Below are 16,723 nucleotides of genomic sequence, written 5' to 3' on the forward strand. Positions count from 1 at the left end.
CTGTATATGGGTGGCTCCCCATCTTCGTCATAGTCTGTTCTGTGAGCCTCCTCGTATCCAAATGACTCTCTTTGCTGTGGAGGACCTTCCTCATAATCTGATCGCGTGGACTGATCCATCTCGATGGAATTGATTACCCAAGGCGTGATGCTGTTCTTCTTATGGATAGTATACTTTCGTAGACATTGATCACGATGACCTTTTAAGAGATGTTACTGTGGCGTGGGTAGACCATCCCTGGGAATCACGGGGTTCTGTTTATTTTCTGCCGCTGCAAGGGATACAAGCATATTTTCTGACTACGCAAGCGACTTCTAACAAGCATTATCTGTTGCACTAACTTCGGACAAATTAGACGTAACACAATAATTCCCAGTACTATCGTCTGTCTCTCTTTGGATGACCACTCTCATCTCCCCCCTTTGCCTCTTATACAGTGCTTCTGTATCATGCAATGTGGCGTGTCGACCTTCTAAAACATAGATAATAGTTCGGGATTGACCAATTGGTTTTGCATCCGCTATGACTGCATGTTGGCGTTATTTCTACATCAGTCCTCAGACCACCTCGTTGATGAGATCATCGTATAGTATTGAAGGCAAGGCGAGGCAGGGTATTTATGACGGGGAGTGCTATAGACACACCCCCACGAAATCTTGGAAACATTTCTTTACTTTATTTCCAATATATTGCTGGCTTCTGTGTTATATTAAAGTCACGCAGTATATATAAAACTTAATCTCTATTTCCTTCAATTTTTTAAAAAACGTAATTATATAGATTTTCAATATATTCTTTTTCCTATCCTATTTTGAGATGAAAGAAATCTACGGAGTAACATTACTTGAAATACCAGGAGACGATGTATGTGAATCTTTCTTTCTGGACGACATAGGAAGATAATAATTATCTCTTTGATAAATAAAAGCTAGTCATATAACCCATATATAAGACGTCTGCTCTCGGTACCCTGCTAAAGAGTGCTTACCTATGAGATGGATTCAATCATAGTCTGCAATCCATAGATGCGCCGCCTTCATCAGTGGGAAAACTACCCTCGTTGCAGGATCTCTATCTCCAAGCTTTTTAGTTCCAGAGGGACGGACCAAGCCAGCAGGAGCGACCACTCTCATTTTCTCCTCTCCGGTTAACTCAGCAGTCCCCATATAGAACTCATCAGCAAGAGTCTCAAGCTCACGGTCACCCTTATATTGATTCCCCTGGTCAGAATACAAAGCCTTTGCCTGGCCATCCTTCATGTGGCGAAACCAATAGGATTCACGAAACTTATACCTTCGCTGATAAACGTACAGGCTTGCTCGAGCTGGGACCTCATAATTTTTAGTGACCGTAACTTTCTTTGAAACCACAACTGTATTGAATCTTCTCTCGGAAATGATCCGGATATATATTCGGCCTTGAGACCTTGAGACCGTAGGAATTTCCTTCAGTAAGAGTGGACTATCTTCAACCTCCCCTCAAAGTCGAATTACGATCGCGCAAAACCACGAATGACAGTTAGGGTTCGTGACATTTGAAGTCACTTTAAATTTCATGAACGATGAGATTCCGTCCGATTCTCTGCTTTCAAGGAGTGAAATTGGGGTACATTTAAGCTGCTTAGTGGGCGAGGAACAGAGTAAATCCGCCAGTGAGAAGAGCTCGCTTATCTTTAACCAGGTGCTGTAAGTACCCACAACACATTCCAATCATATCGTCCCTGTGTGCGATGTCCCTTTGCTCTTCGCGCGTTGTGTAGTGCTCTATGTTAAAGGCGTTCAAATGGTAGGTTCCTGTTGTACGCAGCGAAATGCCTACATGGACGCATTGCTTGATCAATAGTCTACGCCACCTGCACCGAATGTTCTTTCATTACTCGACTGCTTCGTTCTCAATCTACCACAGGCTTCACCCAGATTCCTTTCACCCGATCCTTCAACCATTCCCCAGCGGTAATAGCCTCGTCGTTCTCATTGTCATCCCGCTTGAAGCCCTCCCGTCGAAGCACTGGACTATCCACGGTTGCTAAATGGAGGTTGTCTGGTGGGCGAACAAAGTACATGAGGCCTAATCTATCAATGTGTGCCTGGTCTGGAGGCGGCGCAACCACCCGGTGAACGCTGCTTGGCAAGAATCCGTTCGTCCATCGCTCCAGGGTATCGGCGATATTCACAGTTATACTTCCCGGGTATGGCTTGACATATTTCCATTGCCCGTCCGGGGTCTGCACCTGCAATGCAGCCACGGGCTGACGGAAAAGTAGTGTCAGCGTACCAAAGTCGGTATGACTGTGGGAGTATAAGTTTTGAAATTTGGCGTTTTCCTCGGGGCTGCGAGCCCTGTAATTCATGTATCGTAGGTGGCAACCGCTGTGCTCCTCGTACTTGTGTGCGTCCACGAAGTAGTTCTCTGGAAGCTCGAGCATAACCGCTACTAGGAGTAGGAGCTTGTGAACAATGTTTTCGTGGACGTAGCGGGAGAAGTTCTCGATCTCGTGGGAGTAACGTTCAATGACATCGGGATGAACGCGTTTGAAGTCAGGGAGGAATTTGAAGACGCTGTATGATTCGACATTGTCTAGCATTCCAGGAAAAGTCTCAATTGCACCGAGAGGACGGTACCCGCTGTAGTTTCCTGATTCCAGCCCGGCACGATACTGAAGCTTTTCCGATTCTGGACGGCTGAACAGCTCCTGCCCAATCGCATATTGCCTATTAACTTGATTCTCAGTAAGGCCAAAATTGGTGACGTAGAATAAACCTAAAGAGCTGTTACTAGGTTTGCGGATTCTTCATAATGCTTGTTCAATCACACTACCTGTATGATGCACTGCATGTTTTAATTTCATAGCGAGGTGTTCTTTGCCTCCAGGATCATGAAATTGCGAAAGGTCGATGATACCCAGGTCGGCCCAGTCAACTACCATAATTAGCATAGGTAGCAAGTAAGACCGGTTCATACGTACGATCATGTTTAGTCTCTGGTGTATCTCCATATCTCGTTTTCAATGGAGTGGCAACTCCTCGGTCGCTCGACAGCTCCGTCAGGGTAGTAACTTGAGCCATTGCGTGTATCAATTCCCGATCGGACAGGGCCACGGTATCGCGTAGAGCACACCTGTATATGTAGCTGATGCATTTTCCTGGGATGGGCACGCCAGCCTGACGCATGACCAGCTGCAGAGGCGGGATTTTGCCTAGCCAATGCGACGATATGGAAACGCTAACCAGTTGAGTGGTCGATTATGAGCGGGAAACTTTCCGTGGGTGTCGCGTCTGGGGACTTTGATGATCCCTTCCCCAGTAATCACTTCGTTCCATCACTATTGGGGAAGCACGGTGCGGGGTTTTTGATAGGCCAGGTCGCATAGCTCGCCGTGAGTTCTCGGGGCAGTATATTATGCATTGTGCAGGACTGATCCCCGCCCCACCAGCTAGAAGCAGATCTAGAGACACTGGAGGTGTACTAGAAGGTCTAAAGTCTCGACCGTGAAGTGGGGGAGAATTCCCATCATTGAGCGCTACGCATGCATGTGAAGTGCACGTACTATAGCATAGAGGTTCAGATGACTTCGAGAAGCGGTTGGCTGATATTGGCCGGTGCTAGTCATGCAGATCCATGTCGCCTATGGCGGGTCTGGGCATCGGGTACTCCGGAAATGACTACAGGCGAATTTGATTTGCTTCAGCCGAAAGGAAGAGAGATGTCCGTCGGTACGCGATGTGTAGATCAGCGTTACATTTTACGTGCTCCTCAGAAGTATGCATCTTTCGCACTTACTCACCCGCTACCGAATCGCTCAGATCGCTCTCAAGCATATCTTTGTTGAACTAACGGACCAGGGATCCTACAGCTAGCCAGTCGCAAAAATGCCTCGAACTTGAGTTATTGATGGCTCTTCGTCGCCAGTTCTTGTCGTGCAGTACCGATCAAGGACACGTGTATCTGCCTTGTTAGCCGAACAAGCATGGCTCTTACAAATCAAGGAACTTTGCTAATGGTTGGTGCTAACATCCCGTGCACTGGATCACTGTGTGGAGTCAGAGAAGACCTACAGAGCAAGTATGCATATAGTGGTCTCATTCGCATACAAAGGTGCGATATGTTTGGCATCTAAGTGGGTTGTTGCACAGGTGTGGAGAATGAACACTGATTTCCCATGTCCGATAATGGCGCGTACCGCGGTTGGGAGTATTTTCATGCTCTTACAGCGTATCAGGGAAGGGTGGCTTGTTTCTTTCGTCCTGTCCCTAGTCGTGCTGATATGTAGACTCCCTTCGAGAGGGGTGGGTGCTACATATCCATCCGTAGTACCTAAACAGAGGGCCACGGCTGCCTCATATTTAGTCTCCCAGGACACACTATCCATCTGCTTCAAAGACTACCACCTCTTGGGACTACTCATTATGTTAGCCTTGCAAATATGTGTTATCCCCTTGGCCTTCGTCGTTCTTGCTACTCTTTTCAGCCGGCATTATTCCAAGCAACCAGGCAAATTTCCTCCTGGTCCACCGGGTTCTGATCACACACGACTACTCGATGGCCATCGTTGGAACGCTTTCAAATCATGGAACGACGAATATGGTTCAGGCTCCCTGCTCTAAAACCTTGGTGGCTTCTGTCCCGTTCTCTAACGACATCCCATCCAGGACCTGTTGCAAGCTTTTTTATTGGATCACAGCGTAATATTGGTAGGCATTATGTGACAGTTTTAGCATAATTTCACTTTTCTAACTTTCGTATTATGCAGTACTCGGTACTATGGAGGCGGCTGTCGACCTACTTGAGAAGTCTGGAGAGATTTACTCCAACCGCCCCCATCTTGTCATGGGGTAGGTGCTTTTCCTTATACCTGTTCAGATATAGTTCATGCTCACTCAATATAGAGAGTTTCTTTTTGCACGACTGCGCGGGTTCTCAATGACCTATGGGGCTAAATGGCGGAAGTGGCGGACAGTTTGTTCTCCCTGATCTTCCGAGTTGTTGGCGGTTTCTCTGACGAACCTGCCCGTTTTCCCCTGTAGCTCCAAGGCTCGATGTTTGGTGCCAAATTGGCACCCAATGTGAAGCCCATGCAGGTCAATGAATCAGCGGTGCTCATGCATGATTACCTGACGAACAGCGATCCCTCGAGACACCACAAAATTCTGCGAAGGTATGTTTCAGCCATACGCATCGTGTATAGAAGACTGTCTGATATAGTGTCTTGTCCAGGTACACTGCATCGTTGATGTTCTATCTTGGATACGGACGACGCGTCAAGTCTCTCGAGGATCCCCTCTGTGTAGAGCATGACAAGGTGGAAGAATGTAAGCTTTCACCACCCCTCCGCCGCTCAGAGCTGTACTTACCTCTTTGGCAGATATTGAGAGGTACGTGAAAGTCCAGGCACTAACATTCTAACATAACATCCACTGAAGTGTGCTCATTTCCAGTACGAAGTAAGTATGCCATCCTGTCCGAAGGCTACGAGTTAATCACTGTGTCAGAATACCCGGACGATATTTCATAGAAAGTGTACGTATTCACCATACCTTAGGCTGACGCTCAAACTGATGGCTCTCTTGTACAGTGGCCGATTTTGCTTTGGCTCCCAGTAAGTCAAAATACACTCGCAGATTAAAGCTCGCCTAACGCATCCAAAGCGACCATTGCAATGGTTCCGCAAGGAACCAGAGAAGCATCGAGACATCAACACAAACCTCTACCTGACTGCCATGAACGACGTGAGAAGAAAGATGCGAAATGGAAACGCCGTCCCATGCACGGCTACGTATGGCCTGAGTAAACAAGAAGACCTGGGTTTCAGCGATATCGAGCTGGCCTATGCACTCTCCGCCCCGTGGGCAGCAGGAATTGGAACTGTAAGTGCAATGCACACGTCCCAACTGGGATTCTAAGCTAACAATATAACATACAACAACTGCTTTTGAGATAGCCATTTGTCTGTTTCCCTAATCCATTCTATTTTGGTATTTCTACTGATTTGCTGCTTCTACAGTGGCCATGTTGCATTATCCAATGTGTGTTCGTAAGGTGCAGGAGGAGCTTGATGCAGTCGTCGGTCAAGACCGCATGCCCAACTTTGAGGACCAACAGTCCCTACCTTATTTGGATGGTTTTATTAAGGAGACACTGAGGTGTGTGTTTATTCGAACTTGATATCGACAAGTGGTTACTAAGATACGCTCTACAGATGGAGAACGGTCACTCCCACCGGAATCGCACACTCATCGACCGAAGACTATACATATCGGGGGATGATGATTCCCAAAGAGTCTACCGTATATGCTAACGCTGCGTATGTCCCCTTTTCAGCTGACCCCAGCAACATAATTACTCATGTGTTCTTCGATCATAGTGCGATTATGCTTGATCCCAAAGTTTTCCCCGAGGGCGAGAAGTTCATCCCGGAGCGGTTTATAGAAACCACTGACCCAAGGCTGATCAACCACAAATTTGGCTGTTTTGGCTTTGGGAGAAGAATCTGCCCGGGTATGTATGTGGCACTTCAATCGCTCTACATTGTGATTGCTAGGTAAGTGCATATTCTCCTTTTACACTTCCCTTCATCAATCTGAAATTGAAATTTGAATCAGAATGCTCTGGGCGTTCGATATACTTCCGACTGTCGTCGATGGAAAGCCCTTCATTCCGGATAAGGACGATTTCACCACGGGATTGGTCAGTTATCCGGCCAATCTACGGTATCGACTTATTCCTCGCAGTGAGAAGCACAAGGAGCATGTTATCAAAGAGGCTCAGCGTGCTAATGCTGATATGGCTTCTCTGGATGGTTAGGGGGTTGGTATATATAATTATGTGGTCGCGGGGGTTAACTAACCCGCCTTTCATCGCCTCGCTGAAGCCAAACAGTTCATCAGGCAATTATTCAACATAAATGCGCCTTATGATGGAATAAATCGTCATTTTCGTTGCATACTGACATTGCTATGGGAGCTCTAAAGGTTGCATAAATACGTGCTGAATCCTGTGTTAGAATAATAAAAAGACCTTCATTCATACTGAATATGTAGATATCAAGTAGCTATTTCAGAACTTTAGTGATTTCCTGTCAAGCCCTCCAAACTGCCATGATATAGCGTATGAGTAAACTGCGACACAGAAGCATAATAGAGGACCGGATTATTACATTGAGCGAGCTAGCTAGATAATGCCTGGTCTCTGGTCATTCTAGTAGACCGCTGGGTGGGGCATCAAGATGCGGGCATCATTGTTATGCGCTGAAACAAAGAAATAGAATGAAAGGGATGTTTACCCCCCGCGAGCCTCCTGCAAAAAACTACAAAAGAGTGCTGGCCTTGCCCTGAAACAGGGATCGAAGTGGAGGGGCTTACTATCCTGCGCGAGCTGCCCGCGCTCTTTCTGGTTTCCTTTACTGCCCAACCCTACCGATAATGGTCCGTCTTTATTGCCAGGTTTTGCTCATGTTTGTACTATTTCTTCGGTTCGGAATTATTGAGCCATCTTTTATTCTCTTTTTTTATTTCCTTTCTACTTGGCAGTATCGATATGTAACAGAATATATTGTGTTGTCTTACAATCTACATGAGGAAGTATAGGATAGAAATAAATTCATTTATTAATATCCATGCGTGGGATAGAGCAATCCCTTGCATGTTTTATGACAATCTGTAAAACAAACAAAAAACTGCAAGAATCGACTGAGTTTAAGAACAGCCACACCTGTCAATAAAGTAAACAACAGGAACATCTGAAAAAGAAGAGCCGTTTCTCATAATGGACACACTTTTCAGCCAGTGCCCATGGCGACCAGGCGTATTGCGAGGACCTCTAGGCGCGTTCGGTGGTGGAGTGTTATAGATGGTTCTGCGAGGCTGAACAAAGCCATGAGGTTGAGGGACCGGAGCAGCTCTGGGATCAACAACCATAGGGGGCTGGTTGTAAGCCCTAGGATCACCGTATGGGACGGGATTGTACTGAGGGCCATAACTGCCACCTGGGTACGGAGGACAAGGGAAGTAGACCGGTCCATGAGTGGGCATGCTGGGGTATGGATGGGGAGGAACACTCGCCATAGGGTGAGCATGCATAGGAGCCGCGGTGAAAGCAGGGATAGGCCCTGCTACAGGGTGCACCGGAACAGGGCTGCGATGGCAGCCGGAGCATAGTAGGTCTGGCTAGCGGGAGCGGGAGCGGGCACCATAGCAGGAGCTGGAGGTGGAACGCTAGTAGAAGGCTCGGCAGGAGCACTCGTGGGATTGGCAACCGGCACGGTCTTTGAGGGACGCCGTGGAGCGGTGGAAGAGGGTGTCTGAGTACCAGTGCTTTGGGGGGTATCCTTAGTGACGTCTTTGGGGCTCGAGGAATCAACCTTCTCACGATCACCTCCGGGTCCCTTACAAACAGTGTTTGGATTCACGATGGGAATGGCCTTAGACGGCCTACTGGGACGCCGAAGAGCCTGCTGAGAAGACCGCTGAGGGACCTTCTGAGGAGCTTGATGAGAAGTTTGCTGTGGAGGACTGGGCTTTCTGTCAGCTGGAGTTGCATTGCCCGAGTTGTTAGGACTGGTAGAACGGGCCTTGTTGGCCGCGTCATATGCCTCCGGATTGATACGACGTTTCTCGTCCTCAGGGAAGCGGTTCTCTTTCAGGACCGTCTTGATCTCTTTTCGAACCTGCTTCATGACACCAAGAGGTCCGTCCCATTCCTCCTCGACGACGTCAGTGATCCAATAAATTCCCGAGTTGAAATCGGGGTTCTTGTCCATCCTCGCGTTCATGACATAGCACTCATCTGTATCCATCATAATAAGCATCATGTTGAGGAGCTCTTTGGCATAGTACTCGCCTTCGGGCAGCGGGCACCAAAAGTACCATGCGTCCCAATCGGCGTCTAGGTTACTCGGTACAAGACCATTGTATTGCTCAGAGTAGCAGCCTGGGACTATCTTGAACACCCGGGCAACTGTGTCATCTTTGGGGATCTTTGCTTGTTCCATTGCGGCCTTTCCTTTTTCCATTGTGATGGCTTTCATTCTGCTCTTTTGGAGAAAGGGTTTTGGTGTGAGGCTTGTCCTGAAGGGGTTCTTGCTAAATTGATAGACTTGGTGAGTTTTTCAAGTCTCGATGGTAGAAGTACTTCGCACTTGATGTTTGAGAGTGGTTGCACAGACTATGGAAACGGCTAGATTAACTGTATTTATATTTTTCAGGGCAGGTGTCCGTGGCATAAGTGTAGGTAATTCCCGCTTCCTACTGAGAGGAGTCATAACGAAACATGGAAATGATTTGGAGGTTCGGGAATTCCCTGTAGATTGCGATAGAACAATGGACTTGTTTCTTTGTTCAGGTAATACCATGAGATAATGTCTTTTGAGTTTTGCTCAGCTTTGCTCTTCGAGGATCCGGGACTCCAAACACAAAGAGGTTATCCAAGACAAACGACATGACTGCATAGTAACAATTCCAGGGAGCTTAATGCGAATAAATCTCTTTAAGGACATTTCCAGTTGCTACAACCCTGGATTATTCTCTCTGTTAACGTAGACTCTCATAGTACGACTCATGGTGCTTGAAGTTTGCCTTGGTAGGCATGGCTGAGACAATGCTCATTAGAATACAACCCAAAATGTCTTCCTCGGACTAAAATGTATGCAGCTAGTACTGTGGCATAGATGCATTGCGGCCTTTTCAGGGGATCAAATAAAAGCCCGAGGTATACCCTCACTCAATAGAACATTACACAGATCAGGATCCATGAAATCAACATTGGACGACGACGCATCCGCAATAGGTGATTCATGGTCAGGCCCGGAGCCATCGGCTCCAACTCCCAAGACAGGTGCGATCCCTTGATTTGTGAGTGAGATGTACTGAGAGCCGAGGTGCCCCTGTGTGGCCTTGACAGGTGAACCCAATGATTCTGACACACTTGTAACAGAGTCTTGACCAGCCCCGTGCTTTTCCACTCCATTCCTATCACCCGCCACCCTGTTCTGTCGACGGCTCTGCCACTGCCGCTGCAGCGTACTCAAGAAAGTACTCGTTCGTCGAGCGTTCTCAAAACAACAACCCATCTCATCGAGCGCACGGAAACACGTGCTTAGGTGGGTTACGAGCTGTTGGTTGCGAGGTCGAGATTTAGTAGGGACAGTAGTGAAGATGAGAATGAGTGCCGCGGAAAAGATGAATGAGATGATTTGGACGTTCGCGTTGTGAAAACTGTAGGCTCGCTCATAGATGTTTAGTACTTCGACAATCGATACCGCGGACTCGATGCACGTTCTTCGTGCGTGATTGGGGCCGGGGCCTTGTGGCGGTTGAGGTTGTATGTAATGTCTTGAGATATAAGGGCGATGGCAGTGGATCATGAATTGGTGGTATTGCATGCTGAATAAATGTTATTTTTTGGGTGGTGTTGAGCTGGCAGTCGACTTACTGAAGAGTTAGGGTATGTGGTAGAGGCTGTTGCACGGCCTGTGGGTGGTTCTCATCGATCCTCAGCTCCACAGGCAGAGCTTTCTTCCATTCCTTTAACCTCTCAACAGTGTCGAATGTCAGCTCTTGCAGCGCATGCTTCGAGATTTCGATACAACCATATCTACATCACTCGTTAGTTCCAAGGATGCTCATGTATAACCTAGTAATAACCACTCACAGCACGTCTGTCAAATGAAGCATGGTTTCATAGAGTGAGACCCATCCCTTGCACAACATGTTCGCAGGAACAGGCATATTGTTCTTCTTGATATCGGGATATGGTTTCCATTTCGTCGTGGGCAACGTGTTTTGTGTTGGGGGTCTCCGGACCGTGACAATATCCATGCGACTCTGCGCCGAACGCCCTAGATAGAATCCCCAGAATCTTATCTGTCACCACTAGCTCAATAGGTTACTAGGGTCACGGGACTGACTGCTCATTCAAATAAACCCCCCAGAATACCCTACGTCGTAGCTCGGCGTCTTCATACGGGATTATCCCTCGTTCCACATAGGGACCCATGTCAAGATGCAATCCCAGGTCAAGGGTCAGTCGCATTGCCATTCCTTCTCATGTCAGCCCGATGTCCACAAAGTCCTTCCGTCCTGTAAGTGCCTACCGCTATACAACCAGCCCCTCGTGTCTCTCGTACACAGTGCTTCATGATTGCTCAAAATCACCAGTCCTTGGATCGTTGCAATAGATGGGCTTTCCAGCTCTAATTCCAGCAAAATCTTGGCCCGATCGCCAAAGAATTCGGCTAATGACCTAGGAAACGTCACGAACTCTGGGTGGTATCTCGGCTCGTACGCAGCACCGAGTGCACACATTGCACATGACAATATGGGCGAGTAGTAAGGCGTTGCTATGCCTTCGTATTTGCTCTGTGCGCGTGAACGCCAGAAGGTGTCCGCGTCGACGACGTGAAGGCATGGATCCTGCCATGCAAAGAAGAGCTCGAGAAGGTGTTTCTCAAATACCTCGTCGACTTCGTTGTCGAGGCCTGCATTTTCTAGAAGCTCGGTGGCATCTTTCTGTACGGCGATCAGGGGTGTGACGTCCACCAAGGCATCTAATAATGTTAAGTTCGAAGTTGATCCAAAGTACCGCAGTTGACCGTCGTGGGTAAATTGGAGCCGTCCTAGCCGGCAGGATAGCTGGTCGGTAACTTCGTCGTCGCTTTCTTCATCCAAGTCATCGTCTTGGCTGGGAACGCCGGAGCCCTCGCGAGCTACCCTTGGGGCTGGCTGTTTGCCAAACGCTCCTTTACCCTCACCCTGTTGCAGGTAGGCGTCCTGCCTGTTGTCCCTTTTCTTCGGTGGCCGTAGAGCATGACTCTCTCCAGTTACCGGGGTCTCCCAATTTATCGTCTCTCGACGGTCCCTACTCGATGCTAGGGAAGGCGCGTTCACCCTTTCATCTCCATCAACCCCATCATCAACCTCCATCGCGACCTCGCTCCTGCGCTCCGGATTCGCATCCAAATCATCACATACCACCTCAAGGGCTTCAATGATACTCTTCAAAGCCAGGTAATCATGTTCCTCGATCTTCGGAACAGGAAGCCCCGAGTCCATGATATACTGTGCTAAAGTGTCGACTCGTCGAGCGAGCAACCCAACTGCCATCCTCACCTGCACTTTGCGCTTATCGTTGCTTTGCTTGTAGCGACATAGTCGGCCTCTACTAGAGCAGTTGCGACAGCTTGGTGTTGCGCCGTCGCACTGAGTTTGTTACTCAGTTTAATCAGTGCATAGTGGGGATGGGTGACAATGGCTTTACCTTAACTTTTCCGTCTCGACATGGGATGCATGCCGTTGTGACGTGTTTGCGGATGGTTCCCGGGGGTTTGCGTCGACTGGGCATTGTCAATTTAGGTTCCGAAGAGGTAAGAAGTAAGAAAGGAAGGAAGGTATCAATGCTGGTTTCTGCATGTGGAAAATATTGGATGTGATGATGTTGCGGAAAAAGGATGGACGGCTCCGCAGCGTCCGGGAAATAAATCCCGAGGAGCCAGAAGGGTTCGCTGGACGTGGTTGGAGCCCTAACTACATCTCGTATTTATTTGAAAAGGTTTTCGACTCAAGACCATCGTTCTATATTCACAGCACGACGGTCTTGAAGATCCTCTTTTACATGGAACCGTCCCTTCTATGTTATAGATTCCATGTTATCCCATTCCAGTGGGTTGAGCCATGACTGAACATCAAGTACATATTGTCTTTTGTATGATAATGCATTTTTTAGTTCTACCAAGCTATTTCAAAGGCGGGATTAAATTGTAGCTTCTTCCACCTGTCAAATGTCCTTATCTCCTCTTCGCTGAAATTAGAGAGTACACGTACATATACCCGGAAGAGCATGTATTTGCTGTAAATGTTTTTGACAGGAAATCGACACAATATCGAACAGGAACGGGGTGAAAAGTCATCAATTCTATTCTTCAGCGCCAAGAGTAAGACAACCCACCTGAGACCGATTTACAATACCCATGGACGACAAGAGATAAACCTCCCCCATCAGCGTCATTGCGGGGTGATTCTTCATCTGCCGGGAACTGAATCCCGAGAGGGGACAATTTCTTACGTCTGAAAAATAACCACTCTATGGTATCGCTTTACGACTACTATTCAAACAACTTATCTCGCCATGGCTTCCTCTCAAAAACTCAATATTGGCGTCGTCGGCCTCGGCCGTATGGGCCAACGTCATGCTCTTAACGTTCTGCATCGGATTCCGCGCGTCCGCCTACGTAGCGTATGCTCTGTCGCTGCGCATGGGATTCAGTGGGCGAATGAGCGTTTGGCTATCGAAGGAGTCAAAGTATTCGATCAATTTGAAGAGATGATAGCGGCGCCAGGACTGGACGCAGTTATCATTTTCTCCCCAACGGCGCTGCATATCCAGCATACGCTTGCTGCTGTTGATAACAAGATCCATGTGTTGTGTGAGAAGCCGGTCACTACGGACCTTGCTCAGGCAATTCTTGCAGTTGTTTGCCATCTTTCTATGATTTGCAATATGTTCAGTTAAAGAGTTTGATGAGAATGGAAATCGAAAGACATAGTGATCGAATCCCATTTGGAAGATCAGGTGCAGACATCTCGAGTCTGTTGACGAAGCTATGTGACAAAAACACGCAATAAACCAGCTTCAATAGTTGACCCTGGCTTTGACAGATAAAGATGCCCTAATTTTAACCATAGCGAGTGCATAACAAATATTTTGTAGTTCTCTGTCTGCCCGCGTAGCTCCTTGACTGCCGACGCGTCCTATTGATTTCCTACGTAAGGTAGTGTAGTCTATACTCTAAGAGATGTAGGTTGTAGTCATAGGCCACATTTATATTATCTCTATCTAAGTCAACCTGTTTCAAGTTGTAAGAGGTGTGCCTTAATTTTATCCTGATCATATCCATCTGAATGATGGGGGGGCTAACGCGGGATTCACCTTCAGCATCAGTTCAGAAATCTGACGCTTTACCGATTGGGCCAGCCGGGCCTTGCTTATCGTTGTTCCCAAACTTCTGATCTATATGCTTGGTAACATGCCAGAGGCACCAGCGAGCGTCCAAAATTGAGTCACATGACCGTCGACCAGTCGCGAAACATGCGACCCTGAGACTGTGCAGGAACGGGCTAGACTGCTGCCCGACGCAGAAGCGATTCAAAACGCCCAAAAGAATTATGGCCTATGCTCCGCAGCACAGCAACTTTCTGGATCAGTTTTCGTGTTTGAGTTCCATAATCGGAAGGCGTGAGAGTTCTGCACAAATTGATAGTCGCGGTGGTTGACCCTCGTTGCCCGGAATCGGAGAGAGAGAGACCCGGGCACTCCCCAGGCGGAAAACAAAACCACGGGTATCACATGACCCTCTCTGGGCATCATGCCAAGACATATACCCCCAACTCCTACATTGGGACGGCTTGAGTATTCAAACTCCCTCGACTTTTGAAAGACTATTTGTGTCAATAATGCAGAGACCAATCCATTGATAGGATGTACATTATCTTTCGCTCTTCTCCAAAGATTGCTACGAACTAGCACTGCAATAGGCTACCTAGAGGGAATGCTGGTATATATATCGGAGGTGTCTGGTTTGAGGTACAACACTAAACATGACAGAACATACCTAATGTTTTGAGCTAAGATAGTTGGAGCCAATGACGCCGACAGGATAGAACAAGCTGGTTTAAATCAACCCTCAATACGGCAATCATACATAGAATCTCGGCCACATGCCCAGTCCAGACACGCGACATTTATATTGCGGCCTCGGGGTATACCCTGCGAAGTACGTTGAACCCTGCGCAACTCGGGACACATTACCCCGAGCAATACACGAAAGGGATGTTCGAGTAAGCTTAACGGCTGCAGTTGTTCCCTGCTCGGGTTCTTATCAGGCGGCTGTTTATCTGATTGACGGCTGGGTCGGTAATCTGTATAAAATGAGATTAAGCTCACGGTAGTTGGTCGTTAGACTATTAGGTATTGAAATTGATACTTTTGAGGTACCTGGGCTGTCTATGAAGAATTCACGGTGATCTTATTCCCCTTCTAGAACCCAGGCGCTACGCATCCATGCTCGAGGAACTCCAAGATCTTATAGAGCCTATGCACATTGTTCGATGCATCTGATAAATGAGTATAGCATGGAGCGATTGCTACGGGTACTACTGTCAGCGTAATCGGCTCTGGTGCATACAGTGGTGGTGACCCCCATGGGCCATGACTAATGCCATACAAAACGCGGCTCTCGAACGTTCGATTTGTCCCAAACAGGACCCCGACGGTGCACGGGCCGCCAAATGAGAGATGTTTCTCGCAGGGTACATTTCCACGGATAAGTGCTAAGATGTAACTAGATATGCAAGCGCCCCAAAAGGTCAGCTTGCAAGATTTCCTAGTTTTATTTCGAACCCATCTTGTGTTATAACAAAGCTATTATTGATTTAATTTTTCGAGTCCTACATCGGTGACCGTGGAACCGAGCGATGCCCTGGATTCCACTCTATGCAAGCGAACCGAACCCCAGATTGCGGAATTAGCCGGGGTCGGAGGAACACCGACAGAGAAATTATCCGTGCGGGTAAATGCGTCGGCCGAGATGGTGATTGGTGGAGAGCTGACATAAGCGAGAGGGTGGGGCGGGACGGGCTCCGGAGGAATGTTGGCCGACGTGACGTCATCTCATTTCCACCAGTCAGAGGGCGCCATTTGGAGGTTGTAGTTGTCTACATGTGCAGTGTAGGTAGGCACTTGCATGACCGCTGCACCATGTATGAAAGGAAGTGGTAGGTGCAAGTGTAGATGTGTTTAGGGGGTATAGAGTAAACCGTACAAAATTTGTGGACAATGACACCTGTCCAGACTACTACTACAAATGGAAAATGTAAACTCAGGAATTGGGAATCTGGAACCCTGGAAACGGAGTCCAAACGGGCAATCCCACGCACTGCCCCGCCGAGGGGTTCCTGGCGGGGTAAAAGAAAAACATCGCGATGGAATGGAGGGGTCACGTAGGGAAGGTCCAAGGAAAGTATTGGCACGCCTTGCATTGCGTCTTTTTAGACCCCGCCGGAGAAATTGCCCTCCAGACTGCTAGGTATTTTATTGCTGCTCTTTCCCTCTTGCTCGACTTTTCTTTCTTTTCTCTTTTCTCCTCATCTCTATCTTCCTCTTTTCTACGTTCATTCTCCATCTCTTCATCCATTCCACCGTCACCATGTCCCTCGGCAAGACCTTCACTCTTAACACCGGTGCTAAGATCCCGTATGTTTTCCCTTCGACTTCAATTGACCCGATTCCGAGACTAACTTGACCAGCACTCTGGGATTCGGCACCTGGCAGTCTGCCCCCGGTGAGGTCGGCGAGGCCGTCTACCACGCCCTGAAGGCTGGTTACCGTCACCTGGTAAGTGGATCAGCGATCACGTCAACTCGGACAAAACCCGCTAACAAACCTAGGATCTGGCTACTATGTAGGTTACGTTATTCGATTTCTGTCGCACTCAATACTGACTCACCGAAGCTACGAGAACCAGCGTGAAGTCGCCGACGGTATCAAGCGTGCCTACCAGGACGTTCCCGGCCTCAAGCGTGAGGACATCTTCATCGTACGCACCACCATGACAGACCGATCAATCAACCACGACGCCTGCTAACTCAGTCAATCCAGACCTCCAAGCTGTGGAACAGCCAGCACCACCCCGACGATGTCGAGAAGGCCCTTGACGAGTGTCTTGCCGAGCTGGAGC

The 16,723-nt window shown here is 48.1% G+C and overlaps 6 protein-coding genes across 6 annotated transcripts; 3 read left to right on the top strand and 3 right to left on the bottom strand.

Moving 5' to 3' along the window:
* Positions 1 to 1,891: 1,891 nt before the first annotated feature.
* LDX57_002705 (putative oxidoreductase, 2OG-Fe(II) oxygenase family) lies at positions 1,892 to 2,835 on the bottom strand (the record flags this gene model as incomplete). Its single annotated transcript, XM_046084354.1, has 2 exons — positions 1,892 to 2,711; positions 2,831 to 2,835. The coding sequence occupies 2 exons, from the start codon at positions 2,833 to 2,835 to the stop codon at positions 1,892 to 1,894; spliced, it is 825 nt and encodes a 274-aa protein (XP_045940317.1).
* A 1,926-nt stretch (positions 2,836 to 4,761) lies between these two features.
* LDX57_002706 (cytochrome P450) lies at positions 4,762 to 6,801 on the top strand (the record flags this gene model as incomplete). Its single annotated transcript, XM_046084355.1, has 13 exons — positions 4,762 to 4,832; positions 4,887 to 4,956; positions 5,025 to 5,155; positions 5,215 to 5,309; positions 5,363 to 5,372; positions 5,436 to 5,441; positions 5,490 to 5,517; positions 5,573 to 5,596; positions 5,646 to 5,864; positions 6,037 to 6,140; positions 6,197 to 6,301; positions 6,362 to 6,538; positions 6,600 to 6,801. 13 exons carry the CDS (start codon positions 4,762 to 4,764, stop codon positions 6,799 to 6,801), a joined length of 1,242 nt encoding a protein of 413 aa, XP_045940318.1.
* A 1,033-nt stretch (positions 6,802 to 7,834) lies between these two features.
* LDX57_002707 (uncharacterized protein) lies at positions 7,835 to 9,007 on the bottom strand (the record flags this gene model as incomplete). The annotated part of the gene is made up of 1 exon (XM_046084356.1): positions 7,835 to 9,007. One exon carries the CDS (start codon positions 9,005 to 9,007, stop codon positions 8,108 to 8,110), a length of 900 nt encoding a protein of 299 aa, XP_045940319.1. The 3' UTR covers positions 7,835 to 8,107.
* A 1,880-nt stretch (positions 9,008 to 10,887) lies between these two features.
* On the bottom strand, positions 10,888 to 12,044 carry LDX57_002708 (fungal specific transcription factor domain-containing protein; the record flags this gene model as incomplete). The annotated part of the gene is made up of 2 exons (XM_046084357.1): positions 10,888 to 11,033; positions 11,087 to 12,044. The coding sequence occupies 2 exons, from the start codon at positions 12,042 to 12,044 to the stop codon at positions 10,888 to 10,890; spliced, it is 1,104 nt and encodes a 367-aa protein (XP_045940320.1).
* A 1,072-nt stretch (positions 12,045 to 13,116) lies between these two features.
* LDX57_002709 (Gfo/Idh/MocA family protein) lies at positions 13,117 to 13,500 on the top strand (the record flags this gene model as incomplete). The annotated part of the gene is made up of 1 exon (XM_046084358.1): positions 13,117 to 13,500. One exon carries the CDS (start codon positions 13,117 to 13,119, stop codon positions 13,498 to 13,500), a length of 384 nt encoding a protein of 127 aa, XP_045940321.1.
* Positions 13,501 to 16,192: 2,692 nt separating this feature from the next.
* Positions 16,193 to 16,630, top strand: GLD1 (mitochondrial glycerol dehydrogenase Gld1; the record flags this gene model as incomplete). Its single annotated transcript, XM_046084359.1, has 4 exons — positions 16,193 to 16,239; positions 16,293 to 16,380; positions 16,434 to 16,447; positions 16,498 to 16,630. The coding sequence occupies 4 exons, from the start codon at positions 16,193 to 16,195 to the stop codon at positions 16,628 to 16,630; spliced, it is 282 nt and encodes a 93-aa protein (XP_045940322.1).
* Positions 16,631 to 16,723: the final 93 nt, after the last annotated feature.

The sequence above is a fragment of the Aspergillus melleus genome (genome assembly GCF_016097325.1).
Source record: "Aspergillus melleus strain CBS 546.65 chromosome Unknown contig1, whole genome shotgun sequence".
NCBI lineage: Eukaryota > Fungi > Ascomycota > Eurotiomycetes > Eurotiales > Aspergillaceae > Aspergillus > Aspergillus melleus.